This window comes from Microtus ochrogaster, linkage group LG2, assembly GCF_000317375.1.
Source record: "Microtus ochrogaster isolate Prairie Vole_2 linkage group LG2, MicOch1.0, whole genome shotgun sequence".
Lineage (NCBI taxonomy): Eukaryota > Metazoa > Chordata > Mammalia > Rodentia > Cricetidae > Microtus > Microtus ochrogaster.
In genome coordinates, this window is record NC_022028.1 from 45,310,637 (window position 1) to 45,326,047 (window position 15,411).

The window sequence follows — 15,411 nt, forward strand, 5'->3', positions numbered from 1 at the left end:
GGGCTCCCTGAGCAACGTAGGCTCCTGACCCTGGGCTCCTCTGGATGAGCTCGCAGTCTAACCCATGAAATACTTCCCTCTTACAGGACTAGGGAGCTGGACAGGACCAGTGGAGTTATTAGGACACAGAGGGTCCTAATGTCCAACTGCAGAGGCCCCCAAAGGCCTGAGCTGGCCCAGACAGGTCCTTCCTTGAGCCCAGTCTCATTAGGGGGTTATACAGACCCCAGGCAGTAAGCGCTACTATCCAGACATTTGTGGCCACCACATGTGGGAAGTAAGAGCAGGATGCAGGTCAGCATCATATTGTATAGGATTGCCCTTCAGCCCGAGACGTCAGCATTGCTGGCATTTTTCTTTAATGATTTAGGAAAGTGAGTCATGGAAGGGTCACTGCTCCCGTTCTAAGCCCAGGAGGTGGGGTAATAGGGCTCTTGTGAGTTTGCTCTTGAGCTAGGAAACTGGAGGAGTGGGTGGGGCTTTTAATATCCCATTACCTTCCATGGATGTGGGGCTCCTCCCCTTACTGGCATCTCCCTCTGCCTGTAGGTGGGGTTGCTTGGCCAGGTGCCACACAGTGGTTCCATGGGCATGTCCAGCCTCTGACATCACTTGTGACTGGGGAGTGAAGCAGGGAGTGGCCAGGAAGTCCAGCGGCACTTTTTGTTGCCTTTGGCACTGCCATCACTATTGCTTTGTGAGGCGAAAACACCACAAGCCGGGCCGCTTTGAACAACAGAAATGTACTGTCTCATAGGCGTTAGGAGCTGGGAGGCTGAGCTCAAGTTGTCCCAGGGTTGTTTTCTTCTGAGTCCTCTCTCCTGAATCTGTGAATGGCTATGCCTAGCTACAGCTGGACCAAACGTCTTCCATGTGTGTCTGTCATATACTCCAGTTCTTATGGAATACGAGTTACACTGGCTTAGAATCCACTCTTCTGACTTCGCTTCAGCTTCTTTAAATACAGTCACATCCTCAGGCCATGGGGCTCAGGACTTCAGTATAGGAATGGGGGGATGTGACACGCTTCAGTCCGCATCAGCTGACGTCAGCGCATGGTCTTCCAGGTTATGCAGCTGCACCCCTATGTCAGCAGCCAACAATGTGTCTGCTCTGGCTTGCTGACACAAAGGCAGTAGAGCGTCACAGTTTTCATCTGGGAAGTTGACAAAGCTTGGGTGCTTTGCCTAGAGCCTGCTTGCAAGAGCATCCCTACAGCAAGGTTAGAGAAAGCTGAGTGAGACAAAAGTCCTGAGCCCGGAGGGGGAAGGGGGGGACACTCTTCCCAGGTGACACACAGCTGCAACAGTCCAGGCTAGGAAGGACAGCATGCTGAGGAAGGAGGGGGTGCTGCTGCCTAGGAGCCTGGTTGGTCCAAGATTTAAGTGTCTGTGACAGTCAGGAAACCCAGGTGAGGCACACCTCAGGTGAAGGGCAAGGAGCAGCAGATGTTTTTGATAGCAGAAGTCTGGATGGACAGACAGTAGGTTCTGATGTACGCCAGCTCAGCCCTCCTGGAGCATCCCTTGGGCTTCCTGCGTGCCATGCTCACCTCGGGTCAGAACCTCCTTTTCCTTCCATGTGTGGAAGGCAGCCACTCCATGGTCCTAGGCACAAGGCAGGAAGGGAGGAGGTCCTGCAACCTCTTAGCATCCAACTTCTCCTTTCCTAGGCTATGGGGGCTAAGGCCATCCTAAACTGGAGGGCCATCCAGATTTTAGTGACTAGTAACTACTATGGCTAAATGGGTGCCAGGGCTCTTGGGCCCTTCCTCTTTCTTCTTGGTGGATTGTCTCCGGCTTGTTCTTCGGGGGGAGCTGATGTCTCTGCTTCTCTTCCTGCAGAGCGAGCTGGATTTGGAAAAGGGCTTGGAGATGAGAAAGTGGGTTCTCTCGGGAATCCTGGCCAGCGAGGAAACGTACCTGAGCCACCTGGAGGCTCTGCTATTGGTGAGCACGCCCTGCTGGGATTCACCTCCCACCTCTCTCCAGACATCTGAGCTTCTCTAGAAGCTGGGAGATATTGACAGAAGGCCTCTGTTGCCAGGTTTCCCCTTGCTTTTAGTTTTTCCTTGGAATTTGAAAATGGTCAAGCTGGGATGTAGTTCAGTGGTAGAGCACTTGTCTGCCCGCCATGCCCAAGGTCCCTCTTGGACCTGATTATGACACCAAAGAAATAAAGTCTATGTCGCGTAACCACCACGAAGCATCTAGCCAATGGTAAAACCTGTCACCTCGTCACTTCACCTGTACTGTTCTCTAGCCCATGAAGCCTCTGAAAGCCGCTGCCACCACCTCGCAGCCGGTGCTGACCAGCCAACAGATCGAGACCATTTTCTTCAAAGTACCTGAGCTCTATGAGATCCACAAGGAGTTCTACGACGGTCTGTTCCCTCGCGTGCAGCAATGGAGCCACCAACAGCGTGTGGGTGACCTCTTCCAGAAGCTGGTGAGTGACTTGGACATGCTGGCACTTGTGACTAGATTTGTCCCATGGGCTTGTGCCATAAGGAGACAGTAAAAAAGGAGAGCCTGGGGCTTGTCTCTTTAGTACCAAAGGGCAGACCACTGGGAGAGAGAGGCTGAGGGACACATTGCCAACCCAGCCGGAGTCCGGTGAGTACGATGTCTTATTCTTCTTGGCTTCCTACAGTTTTGCTTGGGGTCTCCAGTGTCCACACAGATCAGGCTGCCTTTGGGACCAAAATGCCTTTGCTGCCCAGCACGCTGGGCTCTTAGTGGAGAACAGAGTGTGGCTGGGGAGGGGATTGCACGTGAAAGCACAGTGTGGGGCTTGATTACAAGTCAGCTCCTGCATCTGCAGGTTCTCATCTGCAGACTGAGCTAACCAAGGGCTGAAAAACTTATGTATATACTAAACATGCACAGGCATTGGTCCTTCTCATTGGTCCCTAAACAATCCAGCGTAATGGCTATTTATGTAGAGATGACATTGGATTAGACCTAGAGATGATCGAAGTGCATGTGTCTGGGTCAGTGGTAACCTATCTGAGCTGTTTGGGAGGCTGAAGCATAAGATTGCTTGAGCCCAGGAATTTATGGAAACAACCTAGGCCAGCGGAGTGAATAAGCAAAGGGAGAAAGAGGGGTGTGTAACTAGGAGCCTCCACAGAAAAGCATGGACCAGGTGACAGCCACAGGCTGTGAGGAAGGTGGCTTCCTACAGAGCTGGGTCTCTGACACAAAGGAGCAGAAGGTGTGCCCAAGGGGCATGCACCATCTTACCTGCACTGAGACGGACGGCCCTGTACGCCAGGTACTGTTTTCAAAGCTATTCAGCAAGGAAAGAGGATATTTCTCATAAAAGAGTACATTTGTCTGCCATGAGGGGCCATAAAAACCAAAGGACAAGAGGTGTTAGACAACAGAACAAGAAAATTTATTATTTACTTCTTATTTAATAATAAATTTAATAAAAATTTAATAATAATTTCTTGCCAGCTTTTCTTAACCTGTCTACCTTTTGTCTCTGGGGTTTTACCATTCTCTTACTTTTTTTATTCTTATTCTGTTAGAATAATAAATAAATATTCTGTTAGACAACAGAATAAGGGTTTCTGGAAGGCTTTTAACATCCCGTTACCTTCCATGGATGGAGTAAGGAGTTATATGAACCTTCTCCACCTTTGGTGCCTTCTTGAGAGCCCTGGACTCCTGGGTTAAAGCAGTGGGTACAGAAGTTCCTTTCCTGAGGTTCGCTTTCAGTGCATGGGGTTTTGTTTTTGCTTGATGTCCTCATCCCTACTCACTCTCTGATGGAGGATCCAGTTCTGTCCTATGTTGTATATGTGTTTGGCTAGGATGTCTCTTTAGCAACCTTGTGTCTGTCTTAGCGCCTCGAACTGACATTTTTCTGAAGGGCCAAGGCTGCTTTGAGTTTGTCAGCTATGCCTTCAGACCTTTCTGGTAAAGAATGACCGCAGGAGGGACCCGTGTCCATCACAGGACATCCTGACCAGATACTGGCCATCTCCATTTTTGCTGTTACTGTGCAGCTCCAGTTTTTGGTTACCAAAAACATCAAAATTTTTTTTTTCAGAATTTCTCATCCCTGAAAGATATAAGCCCCTTAAGCAAAGAGGAAAGAAAAGGAAAAGCTGTGAACGTGGTTCCCTACCAAAATTCTCCAGACTGCAGGCCACTCCTCTCCTGAGAGGCCATCATGAGCCCCAGGGCAGCTGGGAAGCCCTTACTCAGTAGTCTGCGAAGAAGGAGGGGGTCGAGGCAGCAAAGGCAATGCTTTGGGTCTTACGGACAGCCTGGAATTCAAGGATGCAGCCACTTCTCTGGGGTAGTTAAAAGTGTAGGAGCTGAGTGGGGTGTCTTCCAGTCCTTCCTCCAGCACCCCATACCTTCTGTGTGAGCCCAATGGGAACACAGCCAGTTCGGGCCTAGCCTACCCAGGGGCACCTGGTTTCATCTAGCAACTGGGATTGTCATCCATGAAAGCAGGAATGCTCATATAAATGCAAATGCTCATGGAAATGACATTCCACACGGAGAAAAAGGCCAGGAACAGCAAAGGCATCAGGCTTCTAGCTCCTGGGCAGCCGCTGTGGGAGGCTCAGCCCTTCCCAGCGTGTGTCCGCATGTTGCTCCACGTGAGCACTAGCTTTTTCCTTGCTGCCCCAAAACGATGTGAGACCCAGAGATAACCATGGTGGTGACCCCGCCCCCCCCACTCCATCTACCCATGGAAACCATGGCTTAATTTAGGGCGTGTCTGAGCAGAATTCCAGCGAGGAAACCCTCTATTCATGTCTTCAATCACATAAAGAACAAACAAAATGTCTCTCACCTCGCGGCTGGCAGGCTTTCCAACTGCCGGGTATATAAGAGCCGGGTGCCCCTGTGGAGTCTAGGAAAGGCAGCTAGCCGTGGGAGCTCATCTTTCTGGTCAGCCAGACTGTTCTTTACCTGCCTGACAGGATCAGATACGAGCACAGCACCACGGTTACCAGGGTGGCCTCCTCCATCTCACCTGCATGGAAGCATTTCTCTGCATTCTCACCTCAAGTATAAGCTGCTCCTCGTGACACCCTTTTTTGCATTTGGGGTGGGAGGAATAAGGATCTCTGAAGGGAACCATTACCTGTCCAAGGCTGTGACTCACTTCTCAACATGTCGTTTTCGGAGAGGGAATCGTGCTCGGTGTGTGGGGAGGTGAAGCAGGTGGGAGGGAAGAGCTGACGTTCCTGCACCCCGCGTGCTGTCTCTTACCTGGGTTCTCTCCAGAGCAATGCTCACGAGCCCAATCCTCGGGGAGGCAGGGAACAACTCCCTCTCCCACCTCTGTCTTACCCTCCCCTCCTTCCTCTCCGCAGGCCAGCCAGCTGGGTGTGTACCGAGCCTTCGTGGATAACTACGGAGTGGCCATGGAAACGGCGGAGAAGTGCTGTCAGGCCAACAGTCAGTTTGCAGAAATATCTGAGGTAATGAGGGAGCGCCCTGACGCCGTGCAGGCCCAGAGCACTGCCGGCTCCCACCCATGTCTTCCCACTCCCGCCACGGGCTGTGGGCTGGTTGTTAGGAGAACAAAGTATACCAGATTAAAGGCTGGGTATGAACCCCAGCTCTGACTCAGAGTCAGCCAGGTCATCTCCCTTGCAGGACACCGTTGTGATTCAACAGGAACGGTCCTCACAGGGCTGTTACCCAAGGCCCAGGGTCGGATTCAAGATGCCTTTATCTTTTCTCCATCGCTACTACAAACTGTTCACTGTGTCCTTTGTAAAGACTAGAAATGTATTTGTTTGGAGGCTGAGAAGCCTGACCACACTGAGGTTCCTCTGTTGAGGATCTTCTCGCTAGATCATCACAGGACAGGGTGTCACATGTCAGGACAGAACAGGCAGACTAACTCACTTGAGGTGTGCCCTCATGACCTCATCCAACTACCTCTTAAAGATCCCAACTTCAAGCTCAGAGTATCTGGTAGGGGTTTATGTTCCCAGTACACGGGCCTTTTGGGGGACACATCCCTTTGTAATAAAGCAATTCATTTGCACATTATAATGAGTATGCATGTGCATGTCCAATCATGAGACTGGCTGAAAGTAAAACATGCTATCCGTCTGGGGGTGCCCCACCCCTACCCCTACTACACTGGCCGTCACCAAAAGTGAGTGGGGACTTTTCAGAAGGACCAGCTCCTTGAATGCTGTTCAGCTGCCCTTAGTAAGCACTTTGTGCAGAAGTCTCCATCTCGGGGTCCCCATCTGTAGATGACTTTGTTCCCACAGGACCCTTGGGCAGGAGAATGGATTGTTAACTGCACTCATAGATAGCAACCAGGGATGTGGCTTGCGGCAGCCTCACAGGGCAGGTACTCGGGACAAGGAATTTCTGACCCCTCGCTGCCGGAGGTGCTGAGATTGAGAAACCTTGTCTTAAGGGAGCATTCGGGGCAGTGGTTCTCAAGCTTCCTAATGTTTTGACCCTTTAGTACATTTCCTCCTATGCTGGTGGCCCCCAATCATATAATTATTTTTGTTGCTACTTCGTAACTATAATTTTGCTACTGTTGTGAATCAAATGTAAACTTCTATGTTTTCCTATAGTCTTAGGAAACCCCTGTGAAAGGGTTGGTCTTCCTCCAAAGGGGTCACGACCCACAGGTTGATAACTGTTCATCTAGGGGACACCCTTTGTCCTCATCTTTTTCATAGGTCATTGCTCAATCCATGTCTTCATTTGGTGGCTCAGAGTGCCCCCTGATGCTTGCTGCACACAGGGCTGTCTGTGTTCAGGCTGTGGTGCCCAAGCTGCTTCTGCTATTCCGTGTGAGCATGTGCTCTTCTCTCTGCAGAACCTGAGAGCCAGGAGCAACAGAGATGCCAAGGACTCCACCACCAAGAACTCTTTGGAAAGTGAGTTCTCTCTGCAGAGGGTTCTCTTTGCCTTTGTGGTAGTGGCCACTTCCAACAGAGGGGATGTTGTTGGAAAGACACTACACCTCGTTGGGTCACCGCTGTCATCTTCCTAGTTCTAGACTTGAGGTAGTGAGGAAGAACAGAGACCAGCCTGGGACAGGGTAAGGCAGAAAGGATAAGGTCACTAACCGTGACACCAGGAGAACATTGTAGAAATTAGCAGGTACCTCAGTCTGCCAAGTTCACTGTAGGGCTGTGGGTAAAGGGCTTGCTGTCATGTCTGATGACCTTGGTCCACGTGGTAAAGAAGAGAGCCAGTTCTCCAAAGTTATCCTACAAATTCCACATGCACACTCAGAATTAATTAATCTGTGTCTTTAGAAAGATAATAAAGGTCTGGAGAGATGACTCGGAGGTTAAGAGCACTGACTGCTCTTTCAGAGGTCCTGAGTTCAATTCCCAGCACCCACATGGTGGCTCACAACCATTTATAAGAGCTGGTGCCCTTGGGCCAGGCATACATCTTTAATCCCAGCACACAAGAGGCAGAGTTCAAGGCCAGCCTGGTCTACAGAGTGAGTTCCAGGACAGCCAAGGCTACAATGATAAACCCTGTCTCGAGAGAAAAAAAAAAAAAAAGATCTGGTGCCCTCTTCTGGCATGCAGGCAGAACACTATATACATAATAAATAAACCTTTAAAAAAATGGAAAAGATATTAAGGATCTGGAGAGATGGCTCAGCAGTTAAAAGCCCTAACTGCTCTTTCAGAAGACCCAGTTTCTATTCCCAGCACCCACATGGCAGCTCACATAGACACAGTATTTTTTTTAAAGAATCACATAATAAATATCACATATTAAAGTCTTACTGGGAAGGCCAATGAAGTGGCACACACCTATAATCTCAGCTTTCAGGAGGCATTTAGGAGAAACTTACATTTGAGGCTGGCCTGGGATACATAGTGACACCCTGTCTGACAATAAATACACACATTGCTGTGCTGTGCCTGGTGTGGGGACATGCGGCTGTAGTCTGAGATACTGAGGAGGCTGAGGTGGAGGAGAGCAAGTTTGGGGCGAGTCTGAGCAAGTGGGAGCCCATTTAAAAATATTTTTAATTTTTTCTAAAGATCTTTTTAATTTTTGTTTTATGTGTATGTATGTATGAGGTATATATGAATGTATTTATGTATGAGGTATTATGAATATATGTATGTATGAGGTATGTATGAATGTATATATGTATGTATGTATGTGCACCGTGTGTGTGCAGTACCCAGAGGCCAGGAGAAGGCATTAGATGCCCTTGAACTGGAGTCAGAGGCAGGCAAGCGTGAGCTGGGGAGCAAGTCCATGGACTCTGGAAGAGCAGCAGGTGCTCTTAACCACTGAGCCACCGCTCCAGATCCCAAATACTAATATCAGCTATTATTTGTTGTTGTTACTAAATACTGGATGTGTATGTCTATGTGTGGGTATGTGCACGTGAGTGTGGTTTGGCCCATGGAGGCCAGAGGCAGTGGATTCCCCAGGTGCTGGAGTTGCAGGTGGTTGTGGGTGCTAGGATCTGAACTTAGATCTTCTGGAAGAGCACCAAGTGCACTTAACAACTGAGCCTTTCTCCAGTCCCCCAAAATACTTTTTAAATTGATTTTTAATTGTGTGTGTGTGTGTGTGTGTGTCTGAGAAACAGAGAGAGAGAGAGAGAACACACTGGATCCCCTGAAGCTGGAGTTACAGGTGACCGTGGGAAGAGCCGCATGCACTCTCTTTTTGATTTTTTGAGGACTCTCCTGGAACTAGCTCTTATAGACCAGGCTGGCCTCGAACCCATAGAGCCACCTGCCTCTGCCTCCCAAGTGCTGGGATTAAAGGTGTGTGCTACCACCACCTGGCTAGCAGCATGCACTCAAGTGCTGAGCCATCCCTCCAACCCCCTTAAATACCTTCTAAGAATATCATCATGTTGTCTCCACTGGCCCTGAAAGGCAATTGCATTTTCTCTTCATTTGTAGGTATTAGTCTAATTTCTATTGCTGCCTCTGAGTAGCACCACTAAGTTCTTTATTTTATTTTATTTATTTATTTCATTGGTCTTTGCGACAGGGTTTCACACTGTGCTCCAGACTTGCCTGGAACTCACTGCTATCCTCCTGACTCAGCCTCCCAGGTGATGGGATCCCTAATAAGATCCGCCACACATGGCTTAACCGAGCACTCTATAAAGAATAAAGGTTTATTTGTTCTGGGGCTATAGCTTGATGGTATACACAGCCCCTGTGCTCAATCTCAAGTAACACACACAAAGCACACACAACTTATAAAAGGATGAGAAGGCTCAACGTTAAGCGGTTGCATCTAGTAAGGGCACTCATGCCAGTGGGGACTCTGCAGAGTCCCAAGAAAACATGGGCCATCACAGAGCAAGGCAAACAAGTATGCAAGAGATAGTTCAAATCGATAGCAAAGCTACTTCCTTGATAATCCATATATAGATGAATTCATTCATGCGGGCAGTCTAGTCATGTTTCAAAACAAAAACGCACCAACTATCAGTAACAGAGAACAAGGCAAGGGCATCATCACATAAAGTACTGCACTGTGTGGAGTGCAGGTGGGTAGGCAGGTAAGGGTTGAGCCCTGGAACATGTGTTTAACCTCTGCCTGTACTAATCAAAAAGTTGTAAGTTGCTTCTTGCTTGAATTGCTGGGCTGGTGTGAACAGGAGAAGAGTTAGGCTGGTGTGAACAGGAAGGGTTAGGCTGGTGTGAACAGGAAGGGTTAGGCTGGTGTGAACAGGAGTAGTGATGAACAGTGGATATAGTTCCTTTTCCCAGAGCTCTCCCCCTAGCCCTTCTGAGCCCCAGTTTCCCTATCTACCCTATCTATAAAACGGAGACAGCAGTGTGTGTCCAGTAGCAGTCATGGAAGTTATGTAAAGAAGTGTACCTGGCATGTTAGGAAGACTTAAGAGTCTGTGCTCATGTCTACAATGTTCATCACTGTGTGGGAGAAGCAAAGATGGCCAGGGCTGGCCCTGGTGTCCCCAGATGTGTTCCCTTCCCAGAGCAGCCACCAGATGCAGAGCTCTATTTGGCTTCTGCCCATCCCAGATCCAGGCCATGGACTTTCAGAGCCACATCCTGGTCTGCTACAGGGTAGGACTAGGGTCCTCACCATCCTCTTAGACAGTCCAAGGCAGCCATGCATCCATACTGAGCCTTTCCAGTGGCCCAGGCCTGAGCAGCAGCCCTAAACGCCAAGCCGGTAGTATGGCAGACAGATCCCAAGTTTGCCCTCATGGCCCTGCAGAGGGGAGGTGGGACTTCTCTTCCATCTTCTTGGCCTTGCAGCACCAGTGGGCAGGTAAGCGTTTTGTCTTCCCCAGGTGTGATCATATGTCCCCCCGCGTGTCTCTCCACAGATCTGCTCTACAAGCCTGTGGACCGGGTGACAAGGAGCACACTAGTCCTGCATGTGAGTCCCATCATAGAGCATGACAGCTGCCTCCCCAAGGTGGCCTGGGTCCTCTCCTTGTCCTCAGGCCAGCTGAAGAAGGCCTCTTCACCCGAGTCTCCCTTGGGTCCCCTGTCTGGAGGTTGATGCTGGTTTTTTGCCCTCCTCCTCAACTGTGTCCAGCCGTTCCATTACCACACAGAATTATTGAGGATGCAGGACCTCCCTGGAGCTTGCTGGGAAACAGGTGCCCACAGAGGGACAGACAGGGAAGGAGCATCCTACCTAACCCACGTGGGGCAGAGGTCGTGGGAACACTGTGCGGCAGGGAAGTGTGTGAGCTGAGGTTCCATGGACAACAGGCACGGTTGGGGCGGTAGGCTGGTGACCTACTGCCCGGGTGCTTTCCTACACTGAGAAGCAAAACCAGAAAATAGAAGCAACTCTGGTCTTGCTGCCCAGGGAAACCCTGTTCATAGCATGCATGCTTACAAATTCCAGGCACATATTTTGTTTAATGGGCCACAATTCACAAGAATTCCGTGACGCTTTTCTTTTCTCCTTCCCCTCCCACTGAGTCCCCCACTAGAGGGCTTGTTGGTCATGAACTAACATGTGTGAACATCTTTTTTAATTACTTAGAAGATGTCATGTTGTAAGTGTTCACACCACTTTTTCCCCTTTATGCATTTTATGTGTACGGGTACTTTGTCTGCATGTACATTTGTACACCAGAAGAGGGCATCGGACTCTTGTGAGCTGCCATGTGGGTGTTGGGAATTGAACTCAGGACCTTCAGAAGAGCAGCGAGTACTCTTAACCACTGAACCATCTCTCCATCCCCTACTTTTTTTCCTTTTAATAGTGTATATGGAGATTATTATTTCATTTTGGTCCAGGCAGCTTTGCCTCATTTTTTTTTTAGCTCATTTTTTTTTTGAGGGTTTTGCTCTATAGCCTAAGCTGAACCTGAACTCGTGGTTCTTCTGCCTCAACTTCCCAAATCCTGGGATCACAGACATGTGCTACCATACTCGGCTTTATTATTCTTTGTCGTGCTCTGATTGTTTTGGGGGATGAGGCTGGAGAGATGGCTCAGCAGTTAAGACTGTGTACTGCTCTCCCAGGGGACCTTAAGTTTGATTCTCGGTACCCACATCAGGTGACTCACAATCACCTCAACTCCAGTTCCAGGGGGATGATGCCTCTGAGCTCTGAGGGCTGGAGCTATCAGGGTGACAGATCTTGAAGCAGCCAGTCACATCCCCAATCAAGAGCAGAGATAGGATAAATGTGTGCACCGTTCACAATTGGCTTTCTCCACTCTTACACAATTCATAATGCCCTGACTAGGGAATGGCGCCCTCCACAGTGGACAGGTCTCCCACTTAAGCAAATATACTCAAGATAATTCCCCACAGGTATGCCTCCAAGCCATCCTGCTCTAGACAGTTCCTCATTAAGGCTGTCTTTCTAGATGATTCTAGGATTGTGAAATAGTAACAGTTGGGAGTTTCTGGCCAGGTAGCCCATCCATGTAACTCTCTAGAGATGCTGCCATCTGCCTGTGGCTGTGATTGGTTCAGATCTCAGGCCTGTGTGTAGTAAAGCATCCTGGTGGAGAATACCAGAGCCCCTAGGAGTGGTGGGAGCGAGGGGTGGACCTACTCCCTAGCTTCTCTTTGTAGTTGGGATTAGGAGTTGAAAGGGTTTTGTTTCTGTGAATCAGGGAGCTGCTCGCCATGGGCAAGGAACAAATTGCCCTTGTGGTATATAAATTATTAATACCCATGTCTGGGCTTTGGGAGCAGTGGGCCTGCAGCTCTGAATTGCACCCAGTGTGCATGTATGGTTTCACACAGCGTTCTGTGCCGATGCTATTCTGACTAACTCTGGTCTTCCCGCCTGGGCCAGGACTTGCTAAAGCACACTCCGTCCAGCCATCCTGACCATTCCCTGCTGCAGGACGCCCTCCGCATCTCACAGAACTTCCTGTCCAGCATCAATGAGGAGATCACACCCCGGCGGCAGTCCATGACTGTGAAGAAAGGAGAGGTGAGCATACCCTTGATCTCAGGCACAGAGGCTGAGCGCGGCACCCTCGATCTCAGGCACAGAGAGTCACTTGCTGGTCCTTAGCAGATGGCTCAGTGCAGCACAGGATACATATGGCCCTTGGGGAATCCATGACTTCGGGTACAGCAGGGCATCAGGGTAAAGTCAAAAGGGTGATCCTGTGCCACCATGGCCACATCAGCCATTGTCACCATCCCTCATTCAGCCTTCTTTCTGTTTTCTATTTCTGTTGAGTGAGGCCTGAAACATATCTCATCGTTTTCCTCATACTCCAGCAGCCCAGGTCCCCACCCAAAGCAACAATGAGCAGGAAGACAGCATCTCGTTTGCCTGGACCTGTCTCTTGATGGTCTTTTCTCAAAAACCTGCCAACACTAGATGTACGGGTTTAAATGTAGGACAGGGACGGATCCACGATTTTGGGGGACATGAATCTGGCTAAGGAAGTTGATATCTGCAGCACAGAGCTCCCCTTCTCCCTGTGCTGGCCACGGATGGAGATTCTGTTTCTGTGAGTCATCAGTAAGCAGCCTGTGCTCCTGACCGCCTCTGACTGGTGAGGACAGCGGAGGGCCAGGGCCAGGAGCTGGAATCTAACATCCTGTGTCAGAAGGGGTGTTAGAGTTGGGGGAGCTGCCCTCTCGTCTCTGGAGTCTTGTACCCAGACAGGAGCTGTCAGACCCACGCAGGTCATGGTAAGGTCATGCCACTGACCGCAGCTGCCTCTGAGAACCACTTCTTCCTCCTCTGGCTCATGTGCCAGGTGCCTGGGGACATTTCTTTCCTTCTTCCATACAGTGACAGGCAGGCTGTTCTTGGCTCTCATCCTCCATGTCTCTTTCTGGGAAGAGCTGTCCTACATGTTGAGTTGAAAGTACTTAGCCACGGTCTAATTGGGCTTAATTGCGAATGAGGCGCCTGGTCATATCTCTCTTGGTAGGCCTGACCCAGGAGGAGCTGGGGAAGAGGAAGGAGCTGTCCTTCGGGCTCTGGAATAAAGCCAACTCAGGCTCCATCCCAGTATCCTGAGGGCTGCTCCTAAGCATCCCGGTACCCATAGCTTCTCCCTTCTAGGCCCGTTCTTTGTCTCTACAGTAGGGTAGGGGCATAACTCACCTCCCTGGGCCCCTGGGCCTCAAAGGGATGCAATTTATGGGAAAAGCAGTAAATGACAACACCCTGGCCCTGTGTGTCCACTCTTCTGTTGTCGTTAACTCCGTTGAAGGCAAAAGAGGTGGACCCTAGCTTTACTAGCTGGTAACCCCTGGGGAAAGATACTGAGTGGAGCAGTTTTCCACCTAGGCAGGTGTTCAGTATCTGGCACCTAGGGAAATAGGAAGCAGGTCTCCTCTACAGTGACACTGGGCCTTGCTATGGTTCTCACGTGAGGCTGTTGGATAAGGGCGGAGCCTGTGCTCCCCTCAGCAGCCCACCGTATTCGACTTGGTGTCGGATCTGTGCCCGCCAAGATCGCATGTATGGATTGGATACCTGCTGAGATCACCCATCCCACATGGTGTTTCTGTCCTCTCTTATGTCAACTGTTCCTTTATGACCTGAGAAGCAAACTTTGAACCCCTTTTCCCTTGGCCCTGAATATGGGACCAATTCTACCCCCTCTTCCCAGCCCACTGCTTAGGATCCCTTAACAGAAATAGTCCATGTGTTCAGGTCAGCTGTCTTAGGGACTGAGGACTGAGGTGTCACCTGGAAGCTCACAGCTAAGTCCCTACTCCTGCCTCTGTCTGCAGGTCTTTGGTGTTTAGGGCAGAGTGCTTTAAGGAGGCCGGAGGCTCCCTGTGGAGGAGTCTGCTGATGCTGCCTCTGCTGCTCGTAGGGTCTGCAGGTTTGCAGTCCTGACTTACCCGCTTCATCCAGCACTATCCATCAGTGCCTCCGGGCTTACTAAGCCAGGATGCCTGTTCTTGTGCCCCCTGGTCCCCAGACGTGTCGGGTCCTCATTGTCCTCCCCAGGGTCCTTCCACCCACACAGTGCTTGATGCTGCAGGAAAGGTACTAGAAGGGCGATCTTCCAACCCCATGCTGGTCCTCGCCCACTGCTTGCCTCTGAAGCTGACTTGGGCCCCCTCCCCCTTGAGCATCTGTGCTCTCCAAGGACAGTGACCCCTCCACTGGGCCACGGTGGAACTGAAAGTTTTGTCATCTCATATACGGGTACTATGAAACCGAGTGGTGACATGGAGATGCCTTCTGTGCTGAAGATGCTGATGGGCACCCTTGGTGTTGCTAGCCAGGAAAGAACCCATAAGCATCCCAGCAGGATGAGTCGGGGCACTGTGGAGAGTCGCACGTGTGAGCCGTGGGCAGCACCTGATGTCTAGCATGCCTGTTCTGATCTCTTCACGCTTTTCAGCCAAATCTCCTGGCTCCAGAGCTGGCCCTTTTTTGGAAGTGTCTGGGCAGCGTTAGAGGTGGTTTCCAAACTGAGCAGCGGCCAGCGGCTGCCCTGGCCGGCCAGAATTCTTACCAGAGCACACTAGGAACTAGTAGGAGCGGGAGCTGCCCAGCATGAGGAGTGAGGGCTTGGGATCTCAGCTTTTTGGATCAGAAGATCCTGCAAACGCATTTTCCTTCCAGGCCCTCGGCCTGTGAGCTGGTGGGTGGGTGTGCACTTGTTTAGCTGAATTAGCTTCACAGTTAGATAACTAAGTCCCTGCTGCTGGATCATTTCCTCCGAGCGGTGGTGGCCTGTCTGCTCTGAGCTCTGCACTGTGTGCTGCTCGGCTTGCAAGAGTAGCTGATGATTCCAGTTCTCTGCTGGGGTTTCTAGAGGCCGTGGAGGAGGCAGGCAGTGGCTTCTGAAGGCACTGTAAGAAGGGACAGAGCTAGTGAAGGCTACGAGGCAGCGGGGCTCAGAGCACACTAAGCTTTCCTGCCAACGATTAAAAGGAGTTGGGGGCGAAGGGTATACCTCACCTGTAGAGTACTTGCCTATCATGCTTGGAACCCGCGGCTCCATTGCGTG

The 15,411-nt window shown here is 50.4% G+C and overlaps 1 protein-coding gene across 1 annotated transcript in view; it reads left to right on the top strand.

Annotated features, from left to right (window-relative positions):
• Window positions 1-15,411, top strand: part of Bcr (BCR, RhoGEF and GTPase activating protein) — a 118,746-nt gene that overhangs the window by 70,357 nt on the left and 32,978 nt on the right. The window contains exons 5-10 of the mRNA XM_013351189.2: window positions 1,845-1,949; window positions 2,263-2,448; window positions 5,345-5,452; window positions 6,829-6,889; window positions 10,318-10,370; window positions 12,264-12,404. Coding sequence (XP_013206643.2) covers window positions 1,845-1,949; window positions 2,263-2,448; window positions 5,345-5,452; window positions 6,829-6,889; window positions 10,318-10,370; window positions 12,264-12,404 — 654 coding nt within the window. The remainder of the gene's footprint in view (window positions 1-1,844; window positions 1,950-2,262; window positions 2,449-5,344; window positions 5,453-6,828; window positions 6,890-10,317; window positions 10,371-12,263; window positions 12,405-15,411) is intronic.